This window comes from Balaenoptera acutorostrata, chromosome 17, assembly GCF_949987535.1.
Source record: "Balaenoptera acutorostrata chromosome 17, mBalAcu1.1, whole genome shotgun sequence".
Taxonomy (NCBI): Eukaryota; Metazoa; Chordata; class Mammalia; order Artiodactyla; family Balaenopteridae; genus Balaenoptera; species Balaenoptera acutorostrata.
In genome coordinates this window covers 3,591,532-3,607,424 of record NC_080080.1, presented here as the reverse complement: position 1 = coordinate 3,607,424, position 15,893 = coordinate 3,591,532, and the positions used below count along the sequence as shown (strand labels likewise).

The window sequence follows — 15,893 nt, the reverse complement described above, 5'->3', positions numbered from 1 at the left end:
GTCTTGCCCCTAGGTTCTTCATGACCATTTTTTTTTTGTTTTTTTAGATTCCATATATATATGTGTTAGCATCTCCAGCCCATCTTAAATCGCCATTCCAAGCTCAGCCATGGCGTCATTCAGACCTGGGTGCCACCAAGTGCCTTTGACCTCTGTACTCAGTCTGCTTGTCTATAACATGCGGACAGAAGCTCCTGTGTGAGGGTACTAGGGGGACTGAGCGCCTGACCTCCTGCAAACACATGGGGCTCAGAAACTGTGACTCCAAGGACACGTTTCTCTTGTACTTGGCACGCCTTTCTACCCGGAGGGAGGGGGAGACAGATGCAGGCCCCCAACAGTCTAACTGGAGTTGGTCCCTCTCCTGGACTGCAGGTCACCCTTAAAAGGACGTCAAATGCCTTGTGACCCAGGATGCCAGGGCTCCGAGAAGAGCAGCATCACAGCTACGTGGCTTCCAGGAATACGGCTTTTCACCGAGGGTGAGGCTGTGTCACCCCGGCAGAACCCGTGGTTCATCTACCCACTCCCCAGGGAGCAGTGGGAAGGTGGCCTGCCACACACTGGGAGATAAAGCCGGAGTCTGAGGACCACCGCTGCCCTCACCACCGGGGAGAGCTGGCCCGCCCTGCCCTCCTCAGAGTGGCCGAGCCTGGCCGAGGGCAGCCCTCATGAGCGCCTAGGGAAGCCCGAGGTGTGGTGGCGATGGCGCCGGTGGGGGAGGGACAGGCTTCGGGGGGGCTGAGCTCAGGACTCTGGGAGGGCACAGGGCTCCGAGGAGACAGAACCGGGAGGTACGGGGACAGCAGCCCAGGACTCAAGGGGCTTCCCGGGGCTGCCAGGCAAGGTCCACCCACCGCAGCTTCCTCCCCCAGACCTGCTCCGTCAGACCAAAGACCTGGGCCCTCTCCATGGAGGCAGAGCGTGTGTCCAAACCAGGCAAGGCTGGAGAGGTCTGGAAAGGGAAGTGCAGTGACCCCTGCATCCCCGCGAACGCTGGGATGCCCGGCGGTCACCCCTGGGTTAGCGGGGTAGTGGGAGCAGCGCCCAAGTTGACTCCCCAGACAGAAAGGAGCATCACGACCTCCGGTTTACCCCCCACCCAAAACAGCAGGATGGCCCATCAGGCAGGAGTGGCAGGGCCGCCCCGGCCGCGGGAGTGTCGCCAACTCCCGGCCATGAGGGGTCCTTGCTTACTCATCCTGTAGCTCCCGGAGCCTGACGCAGGCACCCCAGAGCAAGTTCTAGAAGCATCAATGTTTATCGAATGAATATTTTATGAATGAATAAAGAATGTGCGAGTTAGATGCATCAAGAAATGAGAATTTAAGCAAGAAGCTTAACAAGGAAGAAGCCGGAAGCACAAGACTGAACTGGGCTTATTTGCGAACGGGGCCGTGAACATCGCTCAGACTTCCGTGGCTGACAGTGAGTCAAGTTTAGAACAAGCTCAGCAGTTTGTCATTTTTTTAAAGCAGGATTTATGTTGGTGTCATAAGACGACCAGAAGGATGTCCTCTGGGATCCCAGGCTACGTCAAAACATCTAGACAAGGCAGACAAGGCAGGGGGCAGACGGTCTCCTTCACAGCTTGGGGACCAGCACGGGGCCCAGGCCGCTGCCAGTGGCCTAGAGCACCAAGGATGCAGCAGCAGGCCAGGAAAGAGCCTGTCCTCACGCCCCGGAGCCAGAACATTCAGCACGGCCGCCACGGCCTCCGTGCACGAGCACGTGAGCCCTGCACACGCCCGCACAGCAAGAACCCCCTACAACAAGGAGCTCTTGAGAGGGAGTGTTTCCGTCCTCTCAAGGGTTAGGCCATGAATGCCCTCCCAATATCAGCCCCAGACAGCAAATACAACTGTGCATTCATATGTGTCATCATCCATAATGACATTAAACAGCCACACCCTGGAAGCAATCTCGTAGCGGATCAGCGTGGAGATGGATAAACGGTGCATTCACGAATGAATCACGAAGAGCAGTCAGGAGGCAGAAACCTGATTCATATTCAGCTCCACAGCACGATGCTGATTTAAAGTTATAAAAAGACATGCAGAAGAAGACATATGATGTGGAACCACTTATGTCATTAAAAAAAAAACTCTGAACATAGTGTTTGTTGTGGCTATAAATAAATACAATAAAGTAGTAAAGCGTGGAGCGGATGACGCCACGGCCTCCGAGACACACAGACTCTGGAGGAGGAAGAGAAAGGAAGGTGGGGGCGGGGGCCGGGGGCGGGGCTGTCGGGCTTGGCTGCTTTTTCATTTGCTTATTTTTTCCCAACATTTCCTTACGAGTTGAAAGAATTCCTCAGAGGATACTCTATATACCCATTGGTACATTCTATAATTAACATTTTATTCTATTTGCTTTATCAACTCAGTCTATCCATCTTCCCATCCCTCCACCCATCCAGGAATCTAGTTTTTTAGGCATTTCAAAGACTAGTGCAGATATCATACACCACCCCCAAGTCCTTCAACAGGCAGAGTTTAACATCTGCTTACAGTTTTTCTTTTGATGGAAAATCGACTCTCAGAGAAATGCACAAATCTTAAGTACACATTGGCTAAATTTTAACAATGGCAAACACCTGTGGAACCCACACCCAAATATCAAGTTATACAACATGGCCATCACCTAGAAAAATCCCCTTGTGCCCCTTCCTGGTCAAAGCCCATCCCGACCTCTCCAGCAGAAACCGATTCTCTGTTTTCACCATCACAGAAGAGCTTTGCTGGTTCTGGGATCGCAGATGAACGGAACCACACGATACATGCTGTTTTGGGTCAGGCTCCCCGCACTCAGCATAAGGTTCCTGAGATTCACCCATGGTGATGTATTAGGAGTTTGTCAGTTTTTGTTGTTGAGTAATATCCCATTAGGAAAATGCCACCATTTGTTAATTCATTCTCCTGTAACAGACACCTGAGCTCTATTTTTTGGCTTGGAACATTCTTTATAGGTCTTTTTGTGAACATACGTTTTTAAATTTTTCTTGAATAAATAACTAGAGTTGGAACTGCTGGGCAGAGTAAGTGTATGGTTAGTTTTGTAAGAAACTGCAGCAGCCTCTGCAAAAGTGGTTGCACTGTTTCACATTCCCACCCAGGCATGAACCTTCCAGCTGCTGCATGTTCCTTGTGGACACTTGACATTGTCAGTCTGTCATTTTAAGCATTCTCATGAGTGTGTAGTGCTGTCTCATTGTGATTTAAATTTGCATTCCCTCCTCCCCACTGACCAATGGTGTTAACGTCCACTATTTTTTTTTTAACATTTTATTTCCTTGAGAGAGAGAGAGGAGACAGAAAGATAGAGGGAGACAGAGACAGAGAGGGAGAGAGAGAGGGAGAGATCTCAAGCAAATATAGCAAAACGCTGAAATCTGAGATATGGTATGCTAGCATCTAAATTATTTTCTGTATGTTTCAAGTATTTTGCAATTACAAATAAAAATTATATTTCACCTATATCTTACTCCAGCTATAATTCCACCTATAAGGGTATGGCCCTACATCCAAGCTACGCTTGGGGGCACAGCTCCTGGTCTGGAGAGAGGCCCAAATGAGTGGGAGTGGGTCAGGCCCTGAGAAGGGATCCCCACCACAGCAAAGAGCTTCTTTCCAAAGTCACCGAGCTTGACCTACCTCCGGACCTGCCCCTGTGGCCCTGGCTCTGCTCCTGGTCGGCTCTCACTTCCACCTTGGTTCCCTGCTCGCCTCTGCTGGACCAGGGCACGTCCTGCGGCTGACCCTGGCCAGGGCCCATTGAGGCCACCTCTCTTTGCCCTCCAAGGGCTGAGCTCGGGTGACACAGCACCTCTTCCAGGCACCTCTGCCTGGCCTGTCTCCTGTGACATTAATTCCTCCAAGGAACTTCCCATTGACATTGATATGCGTCCCTCAGGTCAACACCCAGTGACCCCAGATACAGCTTTCTTAAGAATTTAAAAGTGAAAGGTCTTGCCCAGACGTCTGGGCGTCCTCAGACATGGTGCCTGAAAGCATCTGTAGCTGAGGTGCTGCTTCCTCGGATGGAAACCATTCATTTCTACCTTGACTTTACACTTGGCTCCAATTTGCAACCACGACCGATCCTGTCACTGAACCTGAATAAGGGCTGTGATGCCCCTGAAAGGGGGACCAGGCTGCCCGCCCGCTAAGGTCTCGAGGCTGGACTGTTTCAGCACCTCCCAAGCAGGGCGACGAGAGGAGGGCCAGGGAGCACGTGGGGCCGTGACGACACTCACCGCTGGCACTCGCCGGCGTGCAGGATGAGCTCTTCATTGCTCCGGGCGCTGACTGTCAGCTCGTGCTCCGTGGAGTTGAAGACGTCCAGGAGCAGGTGGCACTGCCGGGTACTGCGGTGCAAAGACAAAGCCAAGTTCAGCATCTTCTGACAGACAAAGAGGAGAGTGACTCTGCTTCCCCCCATCCCCAAAGATTTTACACCACTGGAGGACATGAGAAGTACGATTTATCAAAATGTCACGTACCCCGGGACACAAAGGCTTACGAAGACTCATTCTGAACTAATTGTGAATTCTACACAGTGGGTTTGGACAGGAGGTCCTCCTCAGTCCTGGGACACATGCTTATAACCCAGCTGTGCCCTTTACACACTGAGTGATCTTGGGAAGGTAACTTGAGTTCTCCAAGCCTCACACGTGTGACCGCTAGGACGCCTGACCCAGCGGGAAAGCACTCGGCATACAGTGTCATTCAATAAGTGACCGCATCATAGCCCTGGGTTTCTACGGGTGCCAGGCCAGGTGCTGGGCAGGGGTCCACAGAGAGCCGTGCCCATGTTGTCTGTGCACATGTCCACCGAGAGTCCTCACGGGGGCCACCCCTCACTCCCCCAGAACTGTGAGCGACACCGTGGGGTCACTCACCACCCACCTGAAACCTCCCTTCCCTGGCCTTCTCTACCGCAGACAGTAAAACTGAAGTAACCAAGTTCCCGCCTCCCCCTTCCCCAAGGGGAGGGCCATGGAACAAAGTTCCAGCCAATAACCGGCTTCTGGAGACTTTTCGTCCCAAATAAGAAGACAAGTCCTAGAGAGGGGAAGGCCTCACCCTTCCACCTCCTGACTCTCTTTGCTTCCTCCCCAGGGAGGAGCAGGATGCCAGGAAGTTCAGGGACTCTAGGGGGCGATGGGGACGAACGCCACGGCTGTGGAGGGCAGAGTGGGGCCCTGGGAAATGATGGCACAGACCCATTAGCTGCATGTGAAAAACAGAATTCCAGCCACGTACGCTTCGTTTGTGCTAGCTGCCATTTGTCAGGTCCCCATTACGGTCCAATGCTTGCCTAAAACTAACACAGCATCTCAAACACCAAGTGTCGCAGCTGGCGCGTGACAGCTGATGGATAAGCGTCTGCTCATCAAAACGGGACACCCAGACCTAAGACAGGAGCAGACAGCAACAGAAGCAGCAGCTATCCTCCTTCCTGGAGGAACAGGGTAAGGAGACTTTCAGAGAAGGAAAAAAAAGCCTCAGAAAAGGATCTGTGCTCTGGGTCTCTTTCAGCTGAGCATTTCTTCAAAACATGACCTTCCATAGGGCATCTGAATTCTCAGGTGTGTTTCCCAAAGTGTGAAGAGGGAAGATTTCGCTGGTTGTTAAGCAAAGGGGAGACAGGACTCACACCCACATGTGCCGGCTGCCTGCATTGCTTATTTCATACAAAAGCCCTGCAAGGTTGTCCTCCCAAGACCCACTGATGGAGAGGAGAGGAGAGGGAGGCTCAGGAGATGACGAAAAGTGCTGGTGATGACCGAGACTCAAGACATAGAGCTAGAAATCCTGTAGTGCTCACAGCGGACGAAGACGCGTATTCCAATCCAAACTGCGTCCCCTGTTCTTTCCAGAGAAGGGAACTGAGGTGGAGAGGGCGCAGTGACGTGCCCAGGGGTTCACACACGCACACACGCGCGCTCACATACACAAAGACTGACAGCATCCAAAGGCCACTGGGCATCTGTGAAATACCAGATTTTCAAAACACATACATGCACTTACTCTCAAGGGAGATGGTAAAGTAGCAGCCTGACCATCCCGCTACGCACTACGAGATGTCGCACGACACGTCTTTAGTTGATTCTGGGTTCTGTGGGTCGGGGTGTCCTCCCCAGAGGTTCAGCACTTGGAAAAACATTCATTAGCTCTGACAGCTGCCTCCGAGAGGCCTCTTCACTCAGCTCACAGGAAAATGAGCTTTCGAGAATGAAGATCTATTCCGCCTTTGTCATAACTTGATGAAATCTTTAATCACAGCAAAATCTCTCACCAGAAAAGGAAATTCATAAAACATTTATCAGAGGCAGAAAATTGAAGTGATTTTTAAAAGCAGGAAAGAAAAGATTCAAATACATGTTGCTTTCACACACGGAATACAGTTGTTAGAAAACTGCACAGGAGTGAACAACGTCGGAATGTAATACTTTTTTGTCCTCTGTTTTTTCTGACTCACTGTCTGCGTATGGGGGCGCTTAATCCAGTGTTTCTGTTCCTCCTAATTGTTGGCAGGATGAGATGCTGGTGGATCTTTGCTTTCTATCTATTATTCATAAATTAATTCCCTTTCCCAAACTGTAGTAGCACTGTGTGCCCACCATCATGTCATTTACTCTGTGTATCTTTCCATACCTCTTTAGGTGATTCTCTTAAGTTTTAATCTGTGTTTGAGCATATAATTTACTTTTAATTCTTATTTACTTTTTGGTTTTATTTTTGTTTTTTTGTTTTTCTGGATCCATCTTTCTGAAGTACAGGGAAGCCCAGGAAAGCTTCCTAGAAGAACTGAGACCAGAGAAAGGCTTCAGATCCATCTGCCTGGTCGGGGGGCGGGGTGGGGTGCCCAGTATCAGGAAAGAATCTGGAGTAAAGCTGGAGGGAGGAGACGAGGCCGCCAGGTGGAAAGGAGAGGCACAGCCCAGGCACAGCGAACAGTGCGCGTGAAGCCACATCTATACAGTTAGTACGCACTGTTTCCTATCTAGAATTAGGACAATTAACTTTATTTATTAATTCATGCAACAAATGTAAATATCTATGGAGTACCTGTTGTGTGCCAGGTACTATTCTAAGCACTTGGGATATGCAAGTGAACAAGAGAAACAGGATCTCTGCTTTCACGGAACTCACACTCTTGTGAGGGGACAGGGCTAGGAAAGATAAGAGGAATTAAAAGTGAAAAAAATTTAGTCATATTTGATAAAATTAGGAAAAATGGGTTCAAAAAGGTTGCTAAATACAGGGTTAAGACACACATCCACACACAAAATCAATAACAACAGCATTCCTATATATCAACTAAAAACAATTACAAAATATATTTTTTAAGAAAATATATTTACAATAGTAGTGTACCTAGAAATAAATCTAACAAAATATATGCGGGATGTTTGTGAAAAAAATTCCAAAGTTTTATGAAATGATATTAAAGGTGATGAATAAATGCAGAGATGTATTATGTTCAAGGATAGAAAAACTCAGTATTTTTAAATAACTCACTTCTTTCCAAATGTATATAAATTTAATGCAACTCAATAAAAAATCCCAACATTGTTCTGGTTTTGGTCAAACTTGATACACTGATTCTAAAATTTATATCTAAGATCAAAGGGCCAAGAACATGCAAAACAACAACGAGGAAAATTTTTGAAAGAGATTTGGCCAACCAGATATCAAGAATTGTCATAAAGCTGTAAAAATGAAGGCAGTGGGGCAGTGATAAACACATCAATGAAGGAAAAAACAGCCCAGAAGCAGATCCATGAATATAATAAGGTAATGGATATGTGACCAAAGTAGCAGTGTTGATTATTAAGAAGGAGATTCAATAAACAGTGCTGGAAAAATGGTTATGCAGATAGAAAGAAAATGATATACCTACCTCACACCATAAACAAAAATAAGTTCCAAACAGACTGAATAGATAAATGTAAAAAGTAATATTTAAAATCCTGTAGAAGAAAATACAGGTGAACAACTTCTGACCTTGAAAGAGGGAAAGATTTCTCAAATGAGTTGCAAGACATATAAAATATAAAGAGATCTTCAACCAGGGCACCAGAACGCACAATGAGAAAAGGACAGTCTCCTCAATAAATGATGTTGGATAAAATGGATATTCACACACAGAGGAATGAAACTGGACCCTTACCTCACACCATATACAAAAATCAACTCAAAATGGATTAAAGACTTAAATGTAGGATTTGAAACTGTAAAACTACTAGAAGAAAACAGGGGAAAACCTTCTTGGCATAGGTCTGGGCAATGACTTTTTGGAAATAACCCCAAAAGCACAGGCAACAAAAGCAAAAACAGATTAAGTGGGGTTGTAGCAAACTAAAAGCTTCTGCACAGCAAAGGAAATAATCAACAGAGTGAAAAGGCAACTTACAAAATGAGAAAAAATATTTGGATACAGTAGGTCTCAAAAGGGGTTAATGCCCAAAATACATAAGAAACACAAACAACTCAATAGCAATAGCAATCATCATCATCATCCAATTAAAAAGTTGGCAAAAGACCTGAATAGACATTTCTCAAGAGAAGATGTGCAGATGGCCAACAGCCATATGAAAAGGTGCTTAACATTACTGATCATCATGGAAATACAAACCAAAACCACAATAAGATATCACCTCACAGCTGTTAGAATGGCTATTAAAGAGACCAATAAGTGTTGGTGAGGATGTGGAGAAAAGGGCACTGTCATGCACTTGTGGGAATGTAAATTGGTACAGCCATTACAGAACAGTGTATAACTTCCTCAAAAAATTAGTAATAGAACTACCATATGATCCGGCAATCTCACTTCTGGGTATATATCCAAAGGAAATGAAATAAGTATCTCAAAGAGATAAGTGCACTCCCATATTCACTGCAGCATTATTCATAATAGCCAAAATATGGGAAAACCTAAGTGTCCATTGACAGATGAGCGAATAAAAAAACCCATCTCTCTCTCTCTCTCCCCCTTTCACACACACACACACACACACACACACACACACACACACACACCATAATATTATTCAGCCATGAGAAAAAAGAAAATCCCACCATTTGTGATATGGATGAACCCAGAGAACATTATGCTAAGTGAAATGAGCCAGACACGGAAAGACAAATACTGCATGATCTCACTTATACGTACAATCTCAATTAGTTGAACTCAAAACAGCAGAGAGCAGAATGGTGGTTAACCAGGGGTAGAGGTGTGGGGGAAAGGGGGAGAGGCTGGTCAAAGGATACAAAGTTTCAGTTACGCAGGATGAGCAAATCCTGGAGATTTAATATTCAGCATGGTGACCATAGTTAAGAATACTGCCTTGTATACTTGAAATTTGCAAAGAGATTAGATCTTAAGTGTTCTCACTACCACTCAAAAGGTAACTATGAGAGGTTATAGATACATTAATGAGCTTGAAATGTGAAATGAAATGAAATGTGACATGACTGTGTTAACCATTTCACAATGTATATATCACACTGTACACCTTAAATATATACAATTTTACCTCAATCAAGCTGGAAAAATATATAACGGAAAAGACTGAAATGTTTGGCTGCACTGAAATGAAGCACTTTTGTACAAGGAAAAACATTAAAATCAAAGCAAAGAAAAGCTAGCTGTGAAAAGGCGTTGCAACACATAAACCTGACAAAGGGTTAGAATTCTGAATTGATAAAGACCTCTTGTAAATCAATAAGAAAGAAATGATCCAATGGAAAATTGAGCAAAGAACAAGAGTGGACAATTTAAAGCAGAGGAAATCCAATGGCCAATATATAGGAACAGAAGCTCAATACAACTAGTAGTCAGAGAAATGGAGAGAAAACCCTCAGGTATGATTTCCCACCCAACCTATTGGAAATGTTTAAAATGTGCTCTATGACCAAGTGTTGGCCAAGATGTAGATCAGCAAGAATCATGGGAATCCTCATTCAGTGCTGCTAAGGGTGTAAACTGGTACAACTCCTTCACAGGGCAGGTTGGCACAACCTGGCCAACTAGTAGGTGAGAACCCTTTGATCTAACGACTCAACTTGTAGGCATGTATCTTGGACCAACTCTCAGAGTTCGGCACAAGGATGCTTCCTAAAATGTGCATTGCAGCCTCATTTATAAAACCAAAGAACTGCTTTTAACGAAGCGCAGCCAACTGGAGAGCAGATAAATAAATCTGTAACAGTCATACACTGGAAACTATATATAAGCGAAGATGAATTAAGAACTACAAACCTCACCCACAGGTTAAGTCTCATGTTAACAAGGTTGAGTGAATAGCAAGTTGCAGGAGATAGTTACACATTTATATCAAGTTTAGAATATTTAAAAATACTCTATATGGCTTATAATAATCAACTGTAGGGTAGTAGTCACTCCTGGTGAGAGAGGAAGAGAATAGGGTCACAGAGGAGCACACAGAGTTTTAACAGTTTCATTTTTCTTTCTTTAAATTAGAAAAATAGATGCAAATACAGTGAAATGTAAAAATTTGACAAATCTGTGTGGTTGGATAGATTGTCATCCCCTTGACTTTTCTTTATATGTTGCTTATAAGATGTAAGACATGTTTTATAAGAGGTAGTTTTAAAGTCACTTAGAATGTTGTCTTAGCCGGGTTCCCCCCAGGAGGCAGAGCCTGAGAAGAGGGCTGGAGTGGAGCAGGTGTTTGGGAAGGGGATGCGGAGGGGAGCAGGGCCGGGGCACGGGGTGCGGTGAGAACGCAGTGCCACGGTGCCTTACTGAGCTGGCTACCGTGTGGACCGCTGGCGCTCACCCCGCTGGTCCCTCTGAAGAGTCACGGACTGTGCCTTGAAGTGTGCCCCTCAGGCAGAGGAGAGGGGATTACTTCTCCACCAGCCCCCGACCCCCCTGGTCAAGCTCCCCCCGAAAGGCGGCAATTCCCCGACTCCCCACACCGTGCGGCGTGTGCACCTGTGCTGCGGCCCCGGAGAAGGCTTTCAGACATTCCAGAACTCGAGAGCTACACAGCACAGCTGAGGTGAGGTGCTGTCAAGTTACCCCTGCATAAATCTGGCTGCCACAGAGATGGCTGGTGTAAAAAAGTGGGCTAGGACTTGAGGCAGAGAACAAGACGCGTGGATAACACATTTTTTTTTTTAATTAAGTGCATCTCCTGAAATCATAACCAGAGATTAAAAGCTGACTTCAGATGTGACGGCAAAGGAGGGCCTCTCTGATGAAATAGCATTTCAGTTCAGACCCACACAACAAGAAGGCACTCGTGTGAAGGTCTTGGAGGACTGCTTTCCAGAGAAAGCAGTGAAGGCCAAATCTTAAGGCACAGTGCCATCAAGGGACAGGACGAGCCAAGAGGAGAGTGGTATGAAATTAATGACAGACGAAAGGTCGCGACAGAAAGCTTGGATTTTATTCTAAGCATGATGGGAAGCTATCTTTAGAGTCTTAAGCAGATGAGTGACATGAATTGGTTGATGTTTTTAAAAAAAATGACGAGTTCCTATTATGGAAAAGATGGCGTAAGTACAAATAATCCACTGCGTCTCTCCTACTGAACCCAACTATAAATCATACGTATAACGCATGGAGCAGCTATTTGAAGATTCGAAAAGTAAACTATAGAAGGTGGATTTGGGAAGGAGATCTGACATCGAAGTTTCTCTGAACTTCAGAGCGAGTTTCCATCTCCCTCAGTCCTACCCGTCCTGAAAGGCGGCTCGGAGGTGCCCATCAGGTACAGACAGGCAGAGTTCCGCGAGCTGCCTCTGTCCCAGGTCCAAGGCGTGGGAGAGGGCACCATGAAGGTGTGTTGGGGGGCCCTCTGGGCTTTTTCTTTTTTTCTTTTTTCTCCTCCGTTTCTCCCAGCCCAGCCCCTGGGCAGTACTGCTATGCGACAGTGCCACGATGGCAGTCATGGCTGCACGGCACATACAACTCCGAGGCCAGGAAACCACCTCTCTGACCCAAGGGACTGAGGTCCCATAAGCACAGGGCCAGTCCCCATCACTTTTATTTCCCTCTCTGTCCTCTGACCAATTAGTCCCACACAGAGACACACAGAGGAAGAACTCAAACCATGGCTTTGTTGTGGGCAGACAGCGAAGGGAGGCCCCTGGACAGTGCTGGGGAGACTATGGAAAGGAGAGAGATGAAGAGAGCAATTTGCTAAAGTGGTACCTGACCTGGGCTCACTGTGGAGCAAGCACGAGGGGTTGGATCCTGAGCAGCAAACCATGGGCTCTGGTAACTGAGCTCCAAGGAAGAACAGTGGGTGGCACACACAGGACTGATCCAAGGAGGACCACAGACTCTAAAACCAGAACCGCAGCACAGCCCACAGAAGGCACTGCGGGACCGTGGTGTGGACCACCCACCAGAACAAAAATATCAGCATCCTCTGCAGGATTCAAACAAGACCCCAGCATCTCACAACATTATATATGAAATGTCCATAATATAGTCTATAACTACTCAGCATAGGAAGAACCCGGGAAAAAGCCAACTTGCAAAGGAAAATAAAATCAACAGACAACAACCTCAAGATGAAAGTCTTAACAGAAAAAGACTTTAGATATGTTCCACAAAGTAAGGGCAAACACACTTGAAACAAATGAAAAGATAAAATCTCAGCAAAGAAATAGAAGATATAAAGAGGAAACAAAGAGACATTTTAGAAAAGAAAAAACTGAACTGAAAAATTCACCAGGTAGTGAATTATCTGAGTAACTGAGGGAACGAGTAGACGTAAAATGAGAAAGGATATAAAACAAACAATACCATTGACCAACTGGATCTAACTGATGCTTAGTGAACATTCCACCCCCCCCAAAAAAAGTAGGATATCCATACTTCTCAAGTTATATGCAACATTTACCAAAATAAACCATTTCTAGGCCATGTAAAAAACCTCTAGCAACTTTAAAAGAGTAAGAATCACACAAGTATTTTTTTGAACCACACAGGAATTAAACTAATATAGTTGAAGATAGATTAATAATTTATCCAATGGAAACAGCTGAGAGAAAAAAACGGGATAAAAACAATCTTATGAGACAAGAAAAGCTCTAAAAGTCATGTCATGGGAGTTTGAGACGAACAAAACAAAACAAAATGCACACATAGCTGTTGAAGAAATAATGGCTGAAAATTCCCCAAATTTGGCAAATAACATAAACTTACAGATTCAGGAAGCTCAGCAAACCCCAAGCAGCATAAATTTTTAAAAATCTATGCCCAGAAACATCCTAATCAAACTAAACTTTAAAAAGCAAAAGGAAAGAAGCCATCTGAAAGCAGCCTGAGCAAATAAAACATTTGGTACAAGGGAAACGATTGGAAGTCTGAAGATTTCTTATCAGAATACCAGTTTTGTTGTTTAATGGGTATATGATATCTTATGTAAGTCATTTAATTTCTCTGAGTCTCAGTTTCCCCAACGAGGACAAGAATGCCTAGGTCATGGAATTATTAGGAGGCTCCAATGGGGAAAAAAGTGAAAGTGCTTTGTAAAACTACAAGCAGAATATTACATAAATGTGAGGGGTGGTGATTATTATTAGCTTGGTTGCAGTCACTGGAGCAGCAAGAGGGAAAGCACACAGCCCTGCCAACAAAGCAATCCCAGCTAATTATTCAATACTGACTCAGCTAAAAGTGACTATGAGAAATTCCCACGCCAAGGTCTGAGTCTGGCTAAAAACCACGGCACCGTGCCCAGAAAGTTAAGTGGGGCTCTTTCTCCCCGAGGCTGGCCGAATTCTCCCAGCCCCTGCAGGGTCCAAACATCACCGTTCCATCAATCCTAGGGGTGCGGTAAAGTGAGTGAAGACACAGCCAGACCGGTAGTGATGGTCACATACACCTTTGGCCAAACCCATGTGGTCTTTTAAAGTTCCATAAGCCTGCCTGTTATCAATCAGCCTTCTTTCCTGAAAAATTAGTAGTCAGTTTCAGGATGGAGAGCTTTCTTGTAAGTCTTAAGAAAGCAAGGGAACTTATTCAATCTAAAGTGACAAAAAAAAAAAAAAATAGAACAAACAATCAGAATGTTCTTCGGGTGATATCATCTCATCTTCACCTCTGCCACACAGATTACGGAGCTTCCAAACCTTGCTGAAGACTCTGACAGTAGATTTACTGTCCATTAGAACTGGGTTTCCCAAAGTGTGATGTGAGGACCACCTGACACAGATCCCCTGGCTCTGCAGGGGACAACGGATCAGCGCCTTGGAGGTCACACCCAGGGCTCTGGTGTCCTCCGGGCCTGGGGTTGGAAGAAGCTGAGTCTTAACTGGTGAGAAAGACGAGTGGGCGGCGGTGGCACAGAGACACAGGAAACAAGCAGGGGAGGCTTCTGGAAGGAAGCGGCTCCCGCATTCGCTGAGGCACCAAAGGCTTGAGCGCAGGCCTGCAGGCGGACAGAGCAGAGCACGCGAGCAGACAGGGCTGGAGCAGCACGGACCGTGCGGGGAGCTTGCAGGAGGCGCGTGGGGTCGGGAGAGGAAACGGCAAGGCAGACAGGCTGGGTCAGACTGTGCAGAGCCTTGCGTGCCCAGCTCTGGAACCGAAACATGACTTACAGACGACAGGGACTCGTGGAAGGACCCTAACGGGGGGACAAACTCATGCTTGCGTTTTAGAACAAACACTTCAGCAGCTATCTGGAGAAAGAACTGGAAAGAGAAAACGAAAGCAAGAGACTTTGAAAGGCTGTAGCAACTGTCCAAGAAAGGGAGGGAGAGGCTGGCCCAAGGGATGAAGGTGACACGCCTGAGTCAATGCAGAGCTACTGAAGTGGAAAGGACAGATCTGGTGACCGACTGAAATGTGGGAACGGTTCCCTGTGGACGGCTGACACGCAACCTGGCCTCTGACGGGTCTTGGGGGACTGCACATAATGAAGGCAGGAAGGGCCTCTGTTTCTGATTTTTTAATGAGTACGTTTTAAAATAATGTTTTAAAATGTTCCCTTTAGAGGAAAAAATTTGGAATGGCTAGAATCCAAAAGACATATAGGATAACAAGCATCGGCAAGGATGTGCAGGATTGGAACCTTCAAGCACTGCTTGAAGGTTTGGGTGGGAATGTAAGATGGTGCAGCCGAGCTGGAAGATGGTCAGGCAGCTCCTTAAATGGTTAAACGGTTATCACATGATCTGATACTTCCACTCCTAGGTATACCCAAGAGAAATGAAAACTGGTCCACACAAAAACTGGTATGTGAATGTTCATAACAGCATTATTCCCAACAGCCAAAAAGTAGAATCAACCCATCAACTAATGAATGGATAAACAAAATGTAGCATATCCACACAGTGAAATATTATTCAGCATAAAAAGAAATGCCATACTGATACTTCCTTGTGGGTGAACATTGACAACATTATGCTAAGTGAAAGAAGCCAGTCACATTTTGTATGATTCCACTTACATGAAATTTCTAGAACAGGCAAATCTAGAGACAGAAAGTAGATCTGAGGTCGTGTAGGGGAAGGGGAGGAGGGACTGCTAATGGGTACAGGGCTTCTACCGGGAGAATGAAAAGTTCTAAAATTAGATGGTGGCGATGGTTGAACAACTCTGTGACTATACTAAAAACACTAAATTATACAGCTTAAGTGGGTGAATTGTGTGGTATGCAAACGATGTTTCCATACAGCTCGCGTGTACATGCAGCGACAGTGCCCCGGGGGTGGTGGAGGTGAGACCAGCACGCTCCTGGCTCAGTCACAGCACTGCGTCACCTCACCAGGGCCCAGCGCTCAGCGCCACCGTGGTCTTGACAAACACATCATTTACTCGCTGTTATACTGTCTACTTTGCACTCATAATGGACCACAGGTACGAGAAAAGAACCATGAAGACCACATGTTAAA

At 46.1% G+C, this 15,893-nt stretch overlaps 1 protein-coding gene across 6 annotated transcripts in view; it reads right to left on the bottom strand.

The window, feature by feature from the left end:
• The window catches only part of TRAPPC9 (trafficking protein particle complex subunit 9), a 560,212-nt gene that overhangs the window by 169,043 nt on the left and 375,276 nt on the right, over positions 1–15,893 (bottom strand). For all 6 annotated transcript variants that reach the window (XM_057531917.1, XM_057531923.1, XM_057531919.1 and 3 more), the window contains one exon: positions 4,259–4,369. In XM_057531917.1, the coding sequence (XP_057387900.1) occupies positions 4,259–4,369 (111 nt within the window). The remainder of the gene's footprint in view (positions 1–4,258; positions 4,370–15,893) is intronic.